The sequence below is a fragment of the Centropristis striata genome, chromosome 14 (genome assembly GCF_030273125.1).
Source record: "Centropristis striata isolate RG_2023a ecotype Rhode Island chromosome 14, C.striata_1.0, whole genome shotgun sequence".
Lineage (NCBI taxonomy): Eukaryota > Metazoa > Chordata > Actinopteri > Perciformes > Serranidae > Centropristis > Centropristis striata.
The window spans coordinates 23,631,657-23,650,642 of NC_081530.1; the positions used below are offsets into that span (position 1 = coordinate 23,631,657).

Below are 18,986 nucleotides of genomic sequence, written 5' to 3' on the forward strand. Positions count from 1 at the left end.
CTCAAATTTTTATTATTTACTATCTCAAAATGATGAGAAACTCAAAATATTAACTGAATATCTCAAAATACAACACAGTGGCCTATGCACATTTCAAGAACACTTCTCTTTATTTTGAGAAAGTTTCTCATAATCATTTTTTTTTATTGTTTAAGCATATTGGCTGAAATGAGCTTCCATGACTTTATAGTTTGCCCAAACAGAAAATAGATTACAATTGTAAACATATTTAGAGCCAGGGTGATTCTTTCTGTATTTCATTAGCTTCACGTGTGCTGGCAGCTCTGGAGTCATCCACCATCACTGTATTAACATGTTGCACAACTGATCTGCCTCAAAACTGACTGTTTGGCAGAAACGCACACACCAGCAGCCCAAGAATATTAATTACTTGTATACTTCATATGGTACAGAACGCCTGAAGAGCATATTTACACACCTAGCACAGCACAAAGCAAGCAGCTCCATCACACATATCTTACAGACAGGAATATAAGGTCTAGATCTAACTCTGATTTAATTTTACTTCTGCAAGTTTCAGCGTTTTCTTTCCCTTTACACCTACCAGACAGTATTCAGATTAAATACCATATCTAAGCAAGGAGTGCCGTTATTATGACATATCCGTCTTTCCTTGGACAAAAACTAGCACTGACTTTAGCAGGTTTCATGTGAAGATTGTCGAAGCATAAAACTGTTAGGCACTGACGTTTCACATTTAGTGACTTAGTGTTGGACGGCTTTGCTGGGAAAAGTCTTTTGTCTATCCTATACTTTTGTTATGCCTGTTGTGCAGCTAAAAATTAATGAATAAATATTTTCCTCTCCTGGCTCCAGACCTCTCAGTGCAGCTGGGTGTTTTTTTGTTTTGTCTGGATGATTCAGATACAGTAAGATTACAAGCTATAATTTAGAGTTCGCATACTATCGTTCCTAGACATTTACATAATTCATTTAATAAAGACACAGACAACTGTTGTAATGCATGTATAATTTGTATTATAGGTAAACAATGTCCATTGTGGTTCTATGCATATCTTTATTCAGAGTCGTTTACTCTTTTTTCGGGCTGTCACTTGATGGTGCTGTTGTCTCTTGACTCGTCTGTGAACTCGCTGCAGTTTCTGGTTCAGCTGAGGCTTCAGCTGAGGCTTCTGGTTCAGCTGAGGCCTCTGCTGAGGCTTCTGCTGAGGCTTCTGGTTCAGCTGAGGCTTCTGGTTCTGCTGAGGCTTCTGGTTCAGCTGAGGCTTCTGCTGAGGCTTCTGGTTCAGCTGAGGCTTTTGGTTCAGCTGAGGCTTTTGGTTCAGCTGAGGCTTCTGGTTCAGCTGAGGCTTCTGGTTCAGCTGAGGCTGCAGTTTCACTTACTGGACTCACAGAGTCTTTACCTGCTTCGGCATCAGAAACTGCCTTCACAGCTGCTTCTTCCTCCTCTGCCACAGATTCTGAGGTACCTGCAGCCACCTCCTGCTCATGCTGCCTTTGTAATTTTTGCAGCCACCGATATTTTAGGGACATGTCTACATATGGCACCACTGAGAGGGGGATGCGTACTGTGTCGATTCCATTAACCTGGAAGATAAAAATAGGAAACGTAAGCAGACTGGTCTATAGTAGAATGACAGCTACAACCTGCTTCTGTTTAGTTCATCTTTTAATGGTTTATTATTGCATTTTGGTTGGTGGGAGAGACATGAACACAGGCTCTTGATGGAAAAATATAAAAAGTTAAGATTCAGGGTAATTTTCTCAAGAAAATGTTTGCCATTTATTTTTTATGGCTACCTCATTTTGCAAGAATAAAAATAGATGTTCTTTGTTCTTGCAACATGCAGCACCCACACGTAAAAAGGGCTGTCCTAGAATAAAGAAATTCTTAGTTGAATAATACTTGATCAGATGATTTTGTCGAGTTGTTGTTTTTATCGACAGGTCTGAAAAACTGAGTTTCTCAGCAAAGAAACCTGCAAAGGCACCATTATATCATATGTGAATCAAATATGTGCATAGAGGTCAATCAGCATGAGAAAGCATAAATAATGTCAAATGGACTGAAGAAACTTTAGACCAAAACAAGAAATGATTTAACTAAGAGGGGGCAGTCCTATAACACCCTCTTACATTTTACTAGTTGGTTAATATGAATACTAGTTACTACTAAAAAGATATGATATATATATAATAATAATATATAATATGGAGCTTCACATGGTGGACTTTTGATACTACAATGCTCGTAATGAAAAAGTAAGTTTCTTACTGTAACTTCACACCAGTAGTCGCCGAGCTCCGTCACTGACTCAAATGGGAGAGTCAGTGTATGAGGTGGTACAACAGCTCCCAGCTAAAGAAAATGGAATTAAAGTAAATAAACAATTACCGTGATGTTCAGCAGAAGCACTTTTTCTATTTTTACTTCAATTTCAAACAGGACAAAAGAAAAAAGACAGTCATACCTTCTTTTGAAAATGTCTGCTGACAACCTCTTTATTGACCTGGAAATCATCCGCCGGCATTTTCATTATCTTCACCTTACATTGTTTAAGGCGCTCCACTGTCTTTGAACAAAGAAAACAAACCAAAAAAAAAATCAGCAACCTTTGTTAAAAAAAAAAAACTGACTCTGGCATAGGACCTAAGCAGTGAAGAACATCTGTAAATAAATGAAATCCTTTTAGAAAACTCACAAGCTGTCCAGTGCGGGTTTGGATTCTGTCCTCTGGCCTCCCCTCCCGCAGACGCTGTTAAAAAAGGTGACAGTGATAAATAACTACACATCTTATGCAGTGTTAGAATGTAACTAAGTACATTTACTCAAGTACTGTACTAAAATACTTGATAAATAATTGAGGTATTTATATTTTACTTATTTCCATTTTATGCAACTTTATACTTCTACTCCACTACATTTAGAGGCAAATATTGTACTTTTTACTCGACTACATTTAGCTGCAAGCTTTAGTTACTTTTCAGGAGATTTAACATAAAAAAACATGATACATTTAAAGTGATAATGCATATTTTCTTTTAAACCTCAACAGTATATATTAAATAGTTAAAATGAGCCCTACATTGAAAGCAGTAAAAACGCTGCTTACATAAATGCATCAATAATAATAATAATCTAATAATATATTTAGAACATAAAAAATAATCTTAGTGGGGCCATTGTGCAGAACAAGTACTTTTACTTTTGATACTTTAACTATATTTTGATACTGATACCTCTGAACTTTTACTTAAGTGAGTTTCTAAAACAGGACTTTTACTTGTAGTGAAGCAATTCTGCAGTGTGGTGTTAGTACTTTTACTTAAGTAAGGGATCTGAATTCTTCTTCCACCACTGATCTTATATAAAGGGGAAATAAATGGCTGTATTAAAATGATGTACACACTTTCAGCTCCTCAGCAAACATCTCTTTGTTCTCCGGCGATGGATACACAGCGAGGCCTTCGGGTAGCAGCTTATTTCTGCCCACAGACTTTTTCACAAACACAGTGTCTCCTCGTCCACCAAGCCCTATCAAAAAAAACATTATGTGAATAAAGTAAAGAGTTTCATTTGTGCAAAGAAAATATTTAAATAAGTAGTTTTAACTTCCAGTGACAACTCTTTATGAGCTTTATTTGATCTGTTGAAAGCACTGCAGATACTCACTGGGAACTGTCTGAGTCAGGATGAGCTCCATCTTCTCCTTGGGAGCACATTTGGTGTCTTCAACAAACCTGTAGATTCTGTGTCTTCGGGGGTGAAGCTTCGGTTTGCCTCCAACTTTAGCTAAAGGCACCTGCCACCAGCGCTCCACCACAACTGTGTTCTGTGGAAACATCAAGCGCACACTTTAATGTCTGCTGACATGGTAATTGTGTGTAATCATTTTTGTTTTATGGCTCTCCAGCAGAACACATATTTATTTATAAAAGACGTATTGCAAAGAGTGCAAAAATGCAAAACAAGTTTCAGACATGTCCAACTTTAGGTTGCATTTTCTGTTTCAGCCAAATATCAGCAATGAAGATAAAATGTCAGTGTTAAATAAGTTTTAGACAAATTGTTTGAGATTTTTTAAAAAATTATCTAAAAGGATTAATAGATTTGTTGATACGTAGCAAGTTTATCAACAATGTATTATAATTAAATAATGTATATTAATTTTTTAAAGGAAAATATTACAAATATTCTCAAGTTACAGACTCTGAAATGTTAGAATTGCCTGCTTGTCTGTTTTATATACATTTCAATTGTACATATTTTAATTTTGGACTGTTGGTCTGCCAAAACAAGTAATTTCAAAACATAATGATTTTTTTTTTCTTCACTTTTGAGGAATTTGCCTTAGCATTTAATACATACAATAAATAATGATATGTAGAGGAATTAAAATAAAATATTTCTTTATAAAATGTCGGTATAATATGTAGATATGCATCAATGACATTCATATTGTGCACAAAACTGTTCTGCTCTCTCATTTTTAAGTTATATATTTGTATTATTAAGTATCTATTTTTAAATATTTTGTACGTATTGTTACAGTCAAGAACATAAATATAAAAAACAAAAATGACAACAAAATATTTTAAAATAAATACTTAATACAAATATATAACTCTTTTAAAAATTAGACAGCAGAACAATATGTTAAATATTGATGCAACGTATAGGGACAACAGTCAAATATATACTTTAATTTAAGCAATAAAATTGTGCTCAAGGATGTATGTGAGCATAAGTTCACAGCTCATATTAAAAACTAATAATATTAATAATTTTCCTACAGTGGAAAACAGAAAGTTCATATAATAATATGAGAGTAAATCACTTTTTGTTATAAACAATGAGCTACACATTACTGGAGGCTGTTTGGTTCATGTTATAATGGTCCTGCGTTAAAGCAGAGCCAACACTGACAGATTATTTATTATTTTTGTTTCAGAAAGTGCAGAAACTGACCTGAGCAGGACTCAGAGAGAATCTCCTGGCAGCAGGCTGGGTGAACAGCTCCTGAAGGACACGGCGGGTTGAGCTCCACATCTTCACTTAACGCCGCGATTCACCTCCTTCAATGAAACACTTCAGATGGATAAACAAAAGAGTTTAATGCAGTTTTGGCTCCGACACCTCCACCTTTAAATTAAGTATTAGTCACCGGTCAGATATCCGCAACATGCATATTAGCATCGCGGCTAAAAGCTAACTGGCGTCGAACCTGTGACGTAAAAGGACCCCACCATCTGATATAGTAGTCCTGAAAAAAGCCTGAATTAAAGTCACCTTGAAAAAATGTCAAAATCTGTACGTTAACTCTATCACAAATAACCGTATTTTTTTTAGGTATAAGATGATTACAGCTTTCAGGCTTTTCAATATTTTATGCGTTGTTATTTTTCATTTATTTGGGCTGCATGTTTACATTGTAAAGGCAATTTTTGATGATTTGAGCCAGCACCCTTATATTAGTATCTTTAGTCTCTTAGTTATTTTTAAAAAAAGAAAATAAAACTTTTTTTGATGTACTTTTAATGCTATAACAATTATATTTTCTTTATGCATTCCACAGTCAAATTTGGCAAAATACTATTTAAGACACAAATGTATTACTGTGCCTTTAAATGGTGTTAAACGGACAGTTCACACACACACATACAGTCATGGAAAAAAATATTAGACCATTATTTTCTTAAATTTCTTGTTCATTTTAACAACAAAAACAGCTCATAAGAGTTTAATTTAAGAGCTGATATCGAGCCATTTTCCGTGGTTTTCTTGATAATAACCAAAATCATTATCAAGAAAACCATGGAAGAAATGTCTAGATATCAGCTCTTAAATTAAACTCTTATGAGCTATTTTTGTTGTTATCATATTTGTCCAAACAAATGTACCTTTCGTTGTACCAGGCACTAAAATGAATAAGAAATTGAAGAAAACGAGGGTGGTCTAATATTTTTTTCCATGACTGGATTTTTCTCATTCTTGAAATGCTACTTCTTTGTGTGAATTGCCGACTTTTGGAAGTATGATGTCTGCCTTCTCTCTAAATATTTCTTTCTAGTATAGTTCCTGCATGAAACTGTTCAAAACTAGATCTGTGGGTTATCTTGAGTAACTGAGTCAAAGCTCTGTAGCTCACACCAAACAAATCTAGATTGATAAATAAAACTACATGAGCATACAACAAGCCTTCTTATAGAGCCTCTAAGAGCAGCCTGAAGTCTTGTCTTCTTCAGGTCTTTTCTCACCTTTGATGTAGTGATGTACAAGTGTACTCCACATGGTGTCAGTACACAAGTTCAATATGGTTACAGTTTCCTATAATTTCTAGAGCAACAAACTTTTGACCCAGGATTAATCAAAAAACATCAGTTATGTGGAATATATATTTTTTTCTTTTTCTTACACAATTCAGTCATGCAAACAATATATGAAATCTTTATTTCCAACAATACTGCACAATTCATTGTTACAATACCATCATATGGGGTGAAATCAAGAAAGAAATAATACACTACAGGAAAAAAAATCTATTACACACAGAGAAACGCACTACCAATGATAATGTATTCTCTATCTCTATGCTGAATCAATATTAGCTGCCACTAGATTATCTAACATCTGTTGGTGTCAACAGGAAGCACGTGATGTGACAGAGCTGTAAATTTGACTGAACACCCTGTAAAGGATGACTCGTGTTGAATTAAGCTGCACAGATCGGCCTCGGCTTGGCACGTTTTGTGCTGTAACAGAAACCCAACATACTGAAATGTTGCAAAAATGTTACTCAAGTCTCAAGTGAAGTAACTGGCACCTTTCTTCAAGGATCTACAGGAAGAGAAAAAATGTTTTTGAAAAGTGTGCAGTTTATGTGTAGCTGCCAGCAATTACAGAACAGAAGCCCTACTGCCAAAATTTGGCAAAAACAAAAATTAAAATCACACATCACCAGCTACAGCATCTTGAGAATCACTGGTGGCACCATAGAAAGAGCTGCGGCTTGGTATCAACCTGCTTCCTGCCCTCACAGTCTTACAGCAGGTCAGTAGACCGAAGCAACAGCCGCAGAAGATCGTGAGGACCGAAGTGCTCCACACCACGGTGGTGACCACGAAGGCAAACATGTAGGTTGTCTTCTGGCAGTACCTTGATATTTCAGATGTTTCAGCGTAGTTAGGAGGATAGATAGGATAAACCCAGGTAGAACCTACAGAGAAACATTTAAACTGAATTTATTTAGACTGAACATATTCCATTTTTTACAATGAATGATCAGGCCCAACATGAACACAAACAGTTATTGAGAGATGATACATGAGATTTCTGTTTAATGTGAGTGTAAGAAAAAAAAATGCTACATGATTCTGTGCACCAATCAGGATTCAGCAACATTTGAATCTGATTGTGATGAAAGTTTGAGGGTTGTTTGGTCATTGTCAACCAAATCTGATTAAACCACACCCACACAGTCCTGATGGAGCAGTTTTTGAGTGTTAAACACTTCTTATTTCTTCTTTTCCTTTTTTTGAAAACCTACCTTTATTTTTTTTAATTGTTTGCAATATATTTCTTTGAAATTTTCTTTTAAACAAACATTGAAAAAACAGCTAAAACATATTGGGCAGTGAGATATGATGACAAAATTGAAATAGCTCAGAAAATACATCATGACAGTACCTGCATCCTGGCAGAATATGAGACTATAAGCAATTTATAGCAGTGCAATAAAGCCTAAGAAAAAAAAACATAAAACAAATAATTTTCTTGCAAAAAACTACATAAAATGAATATACAAAACAAAAATCAAGTAAAAAAATGGTTATCTGTGTAGAATCATTAATAAGAAAATAACATGGGTTATCTTAGTAATTTCCTTTTAAATCTAATACATAATTTGCTTTAAACAAAGTATTTAAAGTATTTTTTAAGTATAAAGTAGCATGAAATGGAAATACTTCTGTGAGGTGTATATACTTTGTTACTTTACACCGCTGCCTCAATCAATGCAAAACATACAGTCTAGATCAGGGATGGGCAACTTAAATGCGGGAGGTGGCCACAATTTTTCATCTGTACTACCACAGGGCCACATATAGGACCGTGCACTTCACCAGATATCATGAAACTGCTATTTTAAATATGTTTACAGTGCAGTAACTTAACACTTTTCATGCTCAAATGCATGTAGAACAGTATAAATAGGAATACAAAAGGTTTGAAGCAAATAAAAAATAACCACTTACTGTAATTTCTTTTTTTTCAGTGCAAGAACCAACAACATTAATTGCAAGAAGTAATTTTATCGATTTTTACACTGCACTTTTAAGATTTCATGCTCAAATGCATGTAGTTGTACTAAGGGCCACTTCAAGTGAGGATGCGGGCCGTATGCGGCCCCCGGGCCTCCAGTTGCCCATCTCTGGTCTAGAGAGATGTGTCTAAACCTGCCATCTCTCTGACATTTTCTCTCACCTGCAATGTACCAGCTGAAACTGAAGAGGTGCAGGATGACCAGGGTGGTCGAGCACAGGATGGCGGCCCTGCCGTCCCCCCAGGAGGGCCTGGTGTAGGTCAGAGACAGAGCGAAGAGGGTGACTGCTCCCAGCACTATCAGGTAAAGGGGGATTCTGGGCTGAACAGGACAATTCCTCAGATGCATGGCCCCTGTGATGCAGTTTTCCAGAACCGGAAGAAAAGGTCAATATTAACATGAAAAAGTCTCTAAAACACACGACTTGCTGTCAAAAGGTGACTAAACAGATGCAAACCCACCCAAACCAATGGCTGCAATCATGACCATCCACCAGATAATATTCATCACAACTACGAGAAAGGAAGAGGGAGAGGGTCAACAAGCAGTAAAACATAAAATAAAGCAGACATTAATGTGACGGAGAGAAGACTTCTCACCAAGACATGAAAAGGACACGGCGCTTCGAGGCCTGTATTCAACCAGTGGAGACGGTTCCATATCTGCAGGAAAGAAATAAGAGTGTTGTCACAGTTAAACACAAACATCAACAGGAAGAAGAGCTGCAGCAGAAATGATATACTGTACCTGTTCAGCTCTGAATGTTCACAATTTAAAGCCTTTTCTTCTTCTTCCAGTATTCACTAAGTGAGAGTGGAGCTGTGCATCAGTCAGCCTCTTAACAAAGTGTCCACTTTGTTAACATCCTTTGCTGTTTGGCAGGATGTTAAGACATATTGTTTCAAGCCGAAGCATTTCAACAACTATTTCGCAATGCTCTCTGAGTTTAACTAGGAGGAAATGATGATCAAATCTGTTATCTGATATAAACTATCTGAATGCGAAGTGTGTTTCAAGCCACAAAAAGTGTCATGGCAACCTTCTATTTCTCTTGCAAACTGCACTTTACTGAAATTTTCATTTTTTGGGCAAAATGAATAAATCTTAAAAGGAATGCATGGTGCAGCATGAGCGCTCAGTTAATGAAATCATGCACAGTAAAGACTTTGTGGTGCACTTGCAGTAGCACAGACAGGAAAAATTACATTATCAGCTCTCATCAGTGTGGTGATAAATAAACTGACTGCAGTTTCATCGCAAGTTCTGTCGTTTAAAACTTTTTTGTAGAGCCTGTAAAAATGTTAAATCGTTCTCATCAACAGGACTAAAAAAACAACAATGTCTATTTGCCAAAATAAAAATAAAACACATGTTAGAAACAAAAAAAGAGCAGTTATGGCCTTTCCACTGCAGTTTATTCCATCACATGTTGGCATTGCCGATTTATTTTTAAGTGACATTTATAATGTTTCCATCATCTTTGGTGAAAGAAAGAATGAGAAGTTTCATCAGAGTTTCGTCAGAGCGAAGTGATAGGATTAAACCAAACTATTGAAACGGAGCTACAACTGCAGTATTTGGTGTCCTTGTGATGCCTCATTGACTGTACAGTCACTGACCAGACTACTGTTCCCTCATGCTTGATTTTGGCTCAGACATTAACATGTTTGATCATCTTCTTTCTCAAAAAAGCAATTTTATTTATCAAACTTTCCCTGCTATGTACTGTGTTAAAGGCCTGTCTTGTCTTTACCACCTCTCTCAGTTGGAAGTCAATGATCATTTGAATCATAGGAGCAGCAGGGAAGTCCATGCATATGATTCCAAGGCGCTGGTTCAGGTCTGTCTTGGCCCTCAGGTAGTCGTACAGTTGTGTGTTGACGCGCTGAGCGACGGCTCTGGGGTACGCGAACACACCGGCTCCGCTGCTGTAGGTGAGGAAAATCTGGGCTTTGTTTCCTGTAGGTGCTATCTCCAGGTGCTCGTAGACGCTCTGCCATTTCTCCTCCACATGTAGAAGTGTGGGAACCTTAAAGGGAACAGCAAATGTTTAATAACTTGTTAGAATGATGGTTGCTTCCTTTGTTATTCATTTGAGTTATTTCTTTTAAACCATATACACGCTTCACCATATGGTTGTCTTGTGCATCATACATTATTTTACATATATTACTACTACATACAACAACTTATTTAACCTGCTGAAATATATTTTCTCCAATGTGCAATATCTGTAAAACGCAAAGTACTCAGTAAAAAACACACAATATATATATGTGTGTATCTTGAGCTGCTGTGACAGATAAATTTCCCCACTGCAGAATAAATAAAGTCATACCTTATCTTATCTTATATTTTTGGTTGAATCATATCCTTCAGGCATCTTACACATATAGACAGTTGAGATTCCGCTCTTTCCAATGAGAATATAACAATAAAATATCCATTAGACCATAACCAGATCAAGCAAAAAGGCCCCGAGAAGGAAAAACCATAGGGTGAGGGAGTAATTGACAAATACTATATTTAATAGAGTCTATTTAAAGATAGTATTGTTGCTTCAAGGTCTCTCTTTAGTGTTTACATGCTTATTATGTGTGCTTAAAGTCATATTTACAATACACGAGATGGTTCAGTGTGAAGTGGCAACATGTTACTATAAGGGACCTGAAACCAATTCCTGCAACCTTCTCTACTTCATCTTTTTCTCCTTTTGTTGTGGGCTGGAGATGTGTGTTTGCTGACTTTTATTGTGAAAATGTAATAAAAAACAATAGGCTTTCATACCTTCCAGTCATCGGCTATGTCCAGGGAACCATAGCGCATCCCCAAGTCTGGCCCAGAAAAGTCCTGCAGGACGATGAGTTTCCCTCTGGCCTCCCCCATGGTCGGCACGAGCCGGCTGTGCCACAGCAGGTCCCAGTGAGAGTAGCGATGGATGTAGTCTACCACGGCGCCGTAGATGTCATACGTCTCACTGAACTCCTCCTTCAAGCGCATCAGGACCGTCTCAGTGGGATACTCTCGGAGGAAGTCGGAGACGCCCTCCAACACGTGGCCAAAGTGCGCCCGCTGATAGGACACCCCATGATGGATGGTGAGGTTCCCCTTGACATGACGGACACGGATATCGAGGAAGCGGACGCCGGCTCGGAGCTGGGAGGACAGGCTCCAGGTCTGGCACTCAGCGTACACGCCGCCGAACAAGGCCATGGCGTTGTGAGTCCCAGGCATGGTGACCTCAGACAGCGGCTGATCATCTGGGAGGCTGGCCATCCAGGATGGGTTGAGGAACTCTGGGTTGGGCGTGTCGTCATAGTCCGGTCTCTGAACGGCACCGTAACTCAAACCAACGACTCTGAAACATAACAAAGGACTTGTCAGAGGACTTTGTATTTTAAGGATCAGGTTTTTTTGTTCTCAGAGACAGGTTTAAAGGTCAGAGTCTTAAGCTTAAAGCCCTTTGACAATATCACAATTAATAATTAGTTATGTCAATTCTTCATTCTCGTTAACTGCATATCCGCACTCGGGTCGCAGCGGGCTGGGGCTGGTCCCAGCTGACATTGGGCGAGAGGCGGGGTACACCCTGGACAGATCGCCAGACTATCACAGGGCAGACATATAGGAGAACCCGGAGAGAACCCACGCTGACACATGGAGAACATGCAAACTCCACATAGAAGAGCCGCAGGCCGGAGTATGTCAATTATGCAGATTAAAATGAATTTTACTTCATTTAGTTTTTTAGATGCTTCAAGAAGAAACTTTTACATGCAAGCAGTTGCATGGTTTTATTCATCTGTTGGATTTCTTAAACATTATTGAATACATAATGTAAAAAAATAAAATAAAATAAATAATAATAATAAAAAATGAAAAAAAGTGATGAATATTGGGTAGTGTTAATGTAGGCTATCTATGGCAATGTAGCCCTTTCATGTTTTAATTTTTTTTAAAGGGAATGTGAGTTATTTGAATTAAACTGTATTAAAACCAATGTGAATAAATACTATACAGTATTCACAGGTTTTAGAACAATGTGCTATCAATGGGACGTGTTTTCAGGTTACTCACCCCACGAGCACCATCAGCTCCATCATCATCTGATGCATTTTCACTGGACCTCGTCTGATGGCGCTCATCATCGATTAATCAGTTCTGATGAGGAGAAGGCAAGAAAAAGACAACCAAGGTCAACCTTTAGTTAAATGTTACATGAATAAATAAAATGGAAAATAAAATATTAATATAAACAGACCGTGTAAGGACAATATATCAATTCATAAACTCAATAAATTATTGTAATAATAATTTTAAGCAATAATCCAAATTTACTGTTATAAAAAGATATAAATGCTTTTATATCTATGTATAACATGATTAACTTCACTCACACTGAATAATGTTCAAATGAACTATATGAATCATTCAAGTATTTTTAAATGTTCTTATATTATGGAATACTATATAATACTATATGGAATAATAAGTTGAGGATGCATAAATGCACGGCTGATAGTTTGAATATTTTTACTGAGAGTGGAGTCAGAATGCACAAATCATAAGTGAACATACAAATAAAAGAATATCATTCTCTTTTTAAACTTTAAGGAAATAACAGCAGTAGGAATGTTAATTTAAAAAAGGAAGGAAAATTCCTTACTACTAGATTTTCAGTTAAAGCAAAATGCTTGAAGTGTGCATTTATCAGAGCTAAATCAAAATTTGTTTGATATTTGTTCAGAATAAAACAGAACAGATGATAGTTAGACTTAATATCTCATCAACTCAAATTCTCTAACAGGCGAGCATCTCTATTACTAAAAGAGAAAAACATATTCCCTTCATTAAAAGTCTGCCAATATAAAAACTGTAACAGTGGAAACAATTCGATCCGGTCGAAGCCGGGGTCGACCTCAGCTCACCCCTCTAGGCCATTTCAATAGCAGGCTTAAACCTTTCTAATCCTAAAACTGAACCAAACCACCGACTGCTGCTGCGTCAAACCTGCTGATGTGTTGATGTGCAGCTCTCCTCCGCTCCGGTTCGTACCTGAAACCAGAAGGTGTTCGTCCTCAGTCCAGTCCGGTTGCCTCGGGACAGAAAGAGGGAAGAGAAAGAAGGAGAGAGAGAGAGAGAGAAGAGAGGGAGAGAGAGAGAGGAGGGGGTCAGAGGCAAAATGACAGAGTCAGTGTGTCGACCTGCGATGTTATTGTGGGAAATACCATAGAGGAGCAGCTGAACAGGGGTGGGAGTAGAGGGGTGTGTTTGTGTGTGAGGGGTATTCACCTGATTACGTCCCTCATTTATTGTAGTGCAAAAACACATTCAAAATCTAAAAAGGAAAGGAAAATCAAGGAAATCGTTCAAAAAATCCTATGAATGTAGTGTTGGGCTTCAGGCCAGTGTTAAAGCTTTCTCTAAAGTCCATGATGAGGATCATGGACGCATGCTGTAACATTGCCACAGTATATAATCTAATTTCAAAAAGGCAATTCAGACAAGAGTAAAAGGCTAGAAAGATTGAAAATATAAAACCAAATTTGGTCAGTAGTACGTAAGAATATTTAAGTTAAGAAAGCATTAAAGGGATAGTTTGGACTGTTATGAAGTGGGGTTGTATGAAATACTTTTTGTCCAGACTCCTTGGACAAAAAAAACCCCCAAACATTTTACCTCTCAGGAAATGGGAGTTTGTGGTCTACCACTACCTCGATCAGTTAGTTAGTTTGTATTATTGTGTGACTATTATGTTTTAAAGGGTTAGTTTCGGACTCACCAAAGTTACAAAATAACACAAACAAGGCAGCGGTAGACCAGCAACTCTTGTGTTGTGAGTGGTAAAATGACTGTTTTTGTCAATGGAGTCTGGTGGCTTTGAAAGGATTATAGATGGATATATGGGATTTAGTTCAATGTTGGAAAAGGCTTTCTCACTGCAAGGTAAACTGTTGAAAATATCCAAATATGGCATTCACTTAAACTGATGTTACTTTTTTTAGGTGGCTAAAATGTGTTATACTGTTGCCCCATCCTCATCCTCCTGCTTAGCTCTCCAATGTGGAAGTCTTGCCTGCTTCCCCAAGCTGGGGTGATGACAGCCACAATCTGCTGTAGGTTACTAACTGACTATGGATAAGTAACGTCATATAACCGCCCTTCAAAAAAAATCTGAACTATCCCTTTAAGGGACGGACTATTTGCATCAACTACAGGTGAAGGTTTTCCCACAGCGCATCTTATCAGCTATTGGAAGCCCAAAATTAGGTCCAATATTGATAAGAGTAAGAATTTGAAGACTACACAAATATGTTTGCACAGAAAAAGCTGTCAAGTATGAATTATATATATATATATACACAAAACAACAGAAACAAAATTGCAAAAAAACACATATAACACCAACAAAGTGTTATGCATAAAAGTATGATTAATATTTATAGATGTTGATTATTGGGAAATTTAAGGTGTTTGACTTCAACCTGATGTTCTCAAAAATGTATCAAGTGGTTTGCATGGAGGCCTTTTCATCCTTAGAACATCTCAAGCACATTTTTCAGATCGTCCATCAGAGGAATTCTGAATCTGCTGCTTTTCGGACAAAGAACAATAAACTGAGAAAGGTGTGAAACAGGATCACAGTGATCAACTTGCACTTCAGTGTGAAGGAGACACAGCTGCTGTCCGTATGTCTTCTTCAAACTGGACACTCTCAAGCTGCTCAGTGTGATCCAGTTTCTGCTCAAGGTCCTAAACTGTATGAGTGACATCATTATGACAAATACGCTTGAAATTAATATTTTTGGACAAGCTCTGAGGAGTCAGGGAGAGCGGTGTGTGTGTGTGTGTGTGTGTGTGTGTGTGTGAATGTAGTATATGGAAAAGTCTGCAGATGTTTTCTTGCTTTGTCTCATATCGCCACGCGGGAAGTCAAATATTACGTAACAGACTTGTCCTTGTCCTGTTGAATAATATTTGGTTAGCTGTCAACACAGATTATATATCCAGAGCGTACAGAATGGAAATTCTTGGGAGGATTTATCAAATAATCAGGCCAGGTGAATCCAGGTGAACGATGGGAATTATTCACGCATTCGATTTCTGTCGCTTTATAATCCTTCACTCAGATCTTTTACTACCTGGGTTTTTAAATACACACAATAATATGCACAAGATATGCGAATACGAACAACATTTTTAAACAAGAGCTGAAAACCTACTTATATAATATGGCTTTAGATTAATGTATTTCTTATTATATTTCTTTTTTACTAATTCTCTCTTTTTTATTGATCTTAATGGTCACACTATGGTTTACATTTAGTTATACTATCCAGCCTACTGACTTTTTATTGACAGTTTTTCCTGTCAATTTGCCCCTATCGTAAGGTTTTTAAGGTGCATTTTTATTTTTTATTTAAAAGCTCTTTGAGTTACATCTGTTGTGTGAAAAGCGCTCTATAAAAAAAGTTTATTGTTATTTTACCACAGCAATGCACATTTTCATATCTATATACATGAACAAAAAACTTTTCAGTTTTTAAAGCTTATGATACATTATATGTTGTCAGTAACTGTATTGACAATACTGTTAATAATTTGACAATAAATAATCTGATTGCTGTTTGTTGTTTAAGCCTCTAGCGAAGTTGTAATAACATGATATTTTAGTTTTGCAGGAAGCTGAGAAGAAGGCAGACGTGTTGCTATCGGGTTGCTATGTGCCACAATGTAATTCTTTACACAACCACAAGATGGCGACAAAGTAACATATAGATAGATAGATAGATAGATAGATAGATAGATAGATAGATAGATAGATAGATAGATAGATAGATAGATAGATAGATAGATAGATAGATAGATAGATAGATAGATAGATAGATAGATAGATAGATAGATAGATAGATAGATAGATAGATAGATAGATAGATAGATAGATAGATAGATAGATAGATAGATTACTTTATTCATCCCCGAAGGGAAATTCGGTCATATCCTCAAAACCTGGCTGGATTTAATACTCATACAGGCACAAAATGCTTTAAACATTAAGTAAAGCACTTCAAATGATCTCTGTTTATGATAGTTGCATGATATTTACTGTATGAATTACTTCACCTTGTCTTGCCACAGCCATGGCCTTCAGAGCTCTAACTGAGGATGCTGAGGGCAAAATGTAGATCAAGAGGGCAGAAGACATCCAGAAGAAGTTGCAGTAGATCATGGACAAACAGAGAAAGAAAGTCCTGCAGGTGTGATGAAAAATAAAATATATTTATCAGCAAATCAGTATATCACAAAACCCTTGCTTGCACTTGTTTGTGCACTTTCATTACTGCAGAATTTTTGGCGACTGTATCAATATTGTTTTGATATTTCTATCTTAAAGTAGCTGTGTGATTTAGATAATTTGTGTTCTTTGTCTTATATGCCAACAGATGAAGTATTATAAAAAAGTATACAATAAGTTGTTATTACCAGCAGTACAAGTAAAACAGAATCAAACAAAAGCAAGCAGGTTCAACTTACAGGAGAAAACATTTCAATACACTTTATATAAAGGCAGAAATCTGAAAAATGGGTTAGTGTTTTGTTTCTGTAACTATAGAACATACACACCCACACACACTCACACCCTTCTCCGGAAAAACACCCCATCTCTTAATACTTCTGTTGTATTCCACTGTATCCCTTTTATTATCAGGCTCTGCATAGCTTTTGCCAGCTGATCTGTAACAAAGGGGAGATAATTATTTCCTTTTGGTATCGTGATTCTCTTCGTCTAACACTGTCTGGGCCGCAGCTACGTTGGAGGACACAGAGGCCTAGTCTTGAGAACTGTTCCAAGGAGAAAATATGTGGGGGAATTCACCTTGTGCTATGACACCAATTATAACAATACGCAATAAAGTAATAAAGGTTTTTAATGGAGGTTTTTAATATTTATACAGAAGAATTACTCTTGGCATTGCAGAGAGGATTTCTTTTGGGTGTGTGTGCTGGGGGAGTATGAACTCATGATCTCAGTATTTCTAAAATCCTGGCTATGAATGCTGCATGCATGTATACACCATGTGGCCAGGAGCTTATTGTGTCTTTTTATATGATTTCGCCGGACTTTATCTTTCTTTAAAAAGGATTTTCTTGGCATTAACATTGCTGTCTGAGGTCTGAGGTCATCACAGGCTTTTTAATGGATCACCCAAATTTACAAATAAGTGAATAAATATGATTTCATCTAATATGCCTGAGGGTATATCATACCCGGCTGTTTCTCGGTCAAACCTTCCAACTAAAGGTGAAGGTGTAGGTGTAGGATGACCTCCAGAAAGAGATCAGGGAAGCAAACACATTTTCTTGTTTTAAGTCACATCTAAAATGTCCCTAGTTGACTAGACTTGCTTTTTATTAAATTTACTTTTGTTTTAATATCTATTGTTGCATTATCATAATATTGTATTAACTGTTTGACTTTTGATGGATCAGTTAACCATGAAGTAAATAAATATGGTATATTTCATCTAATACCCTTGACATTATATTACCATACATTGAAGCACTTGTTTTATCTAATCTACCTCTGAACAGATGCCATTTGTTTCTTGTTTCTTTCTTTTTTCACAGCAACAAATTCTGATGTTTTTTTTTTTATTACAAGCACCAGGAAGCAATGTTCCTTTTTTGTTTCTTCTTTGTTTCTTTTTTTCACAAAAATACAGTAATGCATGCAAATGGTGCTGTAACAGATATATAGATATATAACATATTTTTTGGTATATTTCATGTCATGTTTACATTTGCTTAAGATTAATATTAAGACAACAGGGAAATTTGAAGAGTTACAGCAGCAAAGTGGATAGAAAGAAACAATAAATAGTAAACAGCAGTATAAACTAGATATATAAGAGAGGTAATAGCAAATAAACAAGTAAAAATTATTGCATCATTTTGGTTATTCTTTTACTTTTTTTTGTTTCGAATATTGTGATTATATGTTCAGGCTACTTGGTGTTACATGCCAACAAATACTGATGCTTTTTATACAAGCACTAGAAAACACTATTTCCTTTTTTGACAACTTATATGGAAAAATGTTGCTGTTTGTCTTGACACCAGTTGAATAAAGTAAATAAATATACACTCTAGTCTATCATCACAATTTATCTTGAATTATGCTTTATTATGTTATATTTTATTCCATTTTATTTTAACTTTAAATTTAATTTTATGTTCAAATTGCCATTTTGTTTTTATGGTGTGATCTTCTTCCCTATCTTTCATAGATATATTTCATTATTGTCAATATTATTGGATGTAGCCTGATACTGAGAATATATTTTATTGCTTATGACTGCTCCCTTGTAATTGATTTGCATATGATAAAAAAAAAAAGACCTCAAACCTTGAATCAGACAAAGAAGTGATTCTGTTTCCTTGTAATAGAGAGTGAAAATGTCTTTCACTTCTGTCACTTGATAATTTCTGGTATATCTGGTCACCTGTACTGGTTTGGAATGCGTGTGGTACAGTGATTAAAACAACACAATGAAAGGATACCCTGTCATTGTTCAACTCTGTGGTTGGAGCTTGCAGCCGCAGTGCATCTGGAGGAACTCCCCTCATCCAATCAGCATGGAGCATGCATGAGTCACTTCCTCATGTTTACTCCCTTATTTG

At 36.5% G+C, this 18,986-nt stretch overlaps 3 protein-coding genes across 8 annotated transcripts; all 3 read right to left on the bottom strand.

The window, feature by feature from the left end:
• Positions 1-976: 976 nt before the first annotated feature.
• On the bottom strand, positions 977-5,246 carry mrpl9 (mitochondrial ribosomal protein L9). The gene is made up of 8 exons (XM_059350014.1): positions 4,952-5,246; positions 3,656-3,815; positions 3,393-3,517; positions 2,685-2,738; positions 2,454-2,555; positions 2,258-2,341; positions 1,362-1,569; positions 977-1,175 (listed from the first exon to the last, which is right to left on the bottom strand). The coding sequence occupies exons 1-8, from the start codon at positions 5,030-5,032 to the stop codon at positions 1,054-1,056; spliced, it is 936 nt and encodes a 311-aa protein (XP_059205997.1). The 5' UTR covers positions 5,033-5,246; the 3' UTR covers positions 977-1,053.
• A 1,209-nt stretch (positions 5,247-6,455) lies between these two features.
• On the bottom strand, positions 6,456-9,170 carry LOC131985410 (transmembrane protein 272-like). The gene is made up of 5 exons (XM_059350479.1): positions 9,051-9,170; positions 8,903-8,965; positions 8,765-8,815; positions 8,465-8,656; positions 6,456-7,199 (listed from the first exon to the last, which is right to left on the bottom strand). The coding sequence occupies exons 2-5, from the start codon at positions 8,961-8,963 to the stop codon at positions 6,931-6,933; spliced, it is 573 nt and encodes a 190-aa protein (XP_059206462.1). The 5' UTR covers positions 8,964-8,965; positions 9,051-9,170; the 3' UTR covers positions 6,456-6,930.
• A 526-nt stretch (positions 9,171-9,696) lies between these two features.
• si:dkey-266f7.9 (uncharacterized protein LOC100006223 homolog) lies at positions 9,697-18,968 on the bottom strand. 6 transcript variants are annotated; one of them, XM_059349596.1, is made up of 6 exons: positions 18,867-18,966; positions 16,945-17,039; positions 13,359-16,555; positions 12,381-12,464; positions 11,091-11,661; positions 9,697-10,332 (listed from the first exon to the last, which is right to left on the bottom strand). In XM_059349596.1, exons 4-6 carry the CDS (start codon positions 12,449-12,451, stop codon positions 9,955-9,957), a joined length of 1,020 nt encoding a protein of 339 aa, XP_059205579.1. In that variant the 5' UTR covers positions 12,452-12,464; positions 13,359-16,555; positions 16,945-17,039; positions 18,867-18,966; the 3' UTR covers positions 9,697-9,954. The 6 variants fall into 6 exon arrangements, with proteins under 6 accessions (XP_059205579.1, XP_059205575.1, XP_059205581.1 ...); XM_059349592.1 differs by having other exon boundaries at positions 16,929-17,039; XM_059349598.1 differs by lacking the exon at positions 18,867-18,966 and having other exon boundaries at positions 13,359-13,399; positions 16,411-16,555; positions 16,929-18,850.
• Positions 18,969-18,986: the final 18 nt, after the last annotated feature.

What these genes read in the sequence shown, in the direction of transcription:
- mrpl9 (XM_059350014.1), bottom strand. Translation starts at nt 5,032, where the DNA reads ATGTGGAGCTCAACCCGCCGTGTCCTTCAGGAGCTGTTCACCCAGCCT. An exon ending in TCTCTCTGAGTCCTGCTCAG is followed by an intron (nt 3,816 to 4,951) that starts GTCAGTTTCTGC and finishes ATGTTTCCACAG; the next exon opens with AACACAGTTGTGGTGGAGCG. An exon ending in CCTGACTCAGACAGTTCCCA is followed by an intron (nt 3,518 to 3,655) that starts GTGAGTATCTGC and finishes TTTTTTTGATAG; the next exon opens with GGCTTGGTGGACGAGGAGAC.
- LOC131985410 (XM_059350479.1), bottom strand. Translation starts at nt 8,963, where the DNA reads ATGGAACCGTCTCCACTGGTTGAATACAGGCCTCGAAGCGCCGTGTCC. An exon ending in CGTGTCCTTTTCATGTCTTG is followed by an intron (nt 8,816 to 8,902) that starts GTGAGAAGTCTT and finishes CCTTTCTCGTAG; the next exon opens with TTGTGATGAATATTATCTGG. An exon ending in GATTGCAGCCATTGGTTTGG is followed by an intron (nt 8,657 to 8,764) that starts GTGGGTTTGCAT and finishes ACTGCATCACAG; the next exon opens with GGGCCATGCATCTGAGGAAT.
- si:dkey-266f7.9 (XM_059349593.1), bottom strand. Translation starts at nt 12,451, where the DNA reads ATGATGAGCGCCATCAGACGAGGTCCAGTGAAAATGCATCAGATGATG. An exon ending in GAGCTGATGGTGCTCGTGGG is followed by an intron (nt 11,662 to 12,380) that starts GTGAGTAACCTG and finishes GTTATGTTTCAG; the next exon opens with AGTCGTTGGTTTGAGTTACG. An exon ending in ACATAGCCGATGACTGGAAG is followed by an intron (nt 10,333 to 11,090) that starts GTATGAAAGCCT and finishes GTTCCCTTTAAG; the next exon opens with GTTCCCACACTTCTACATGT.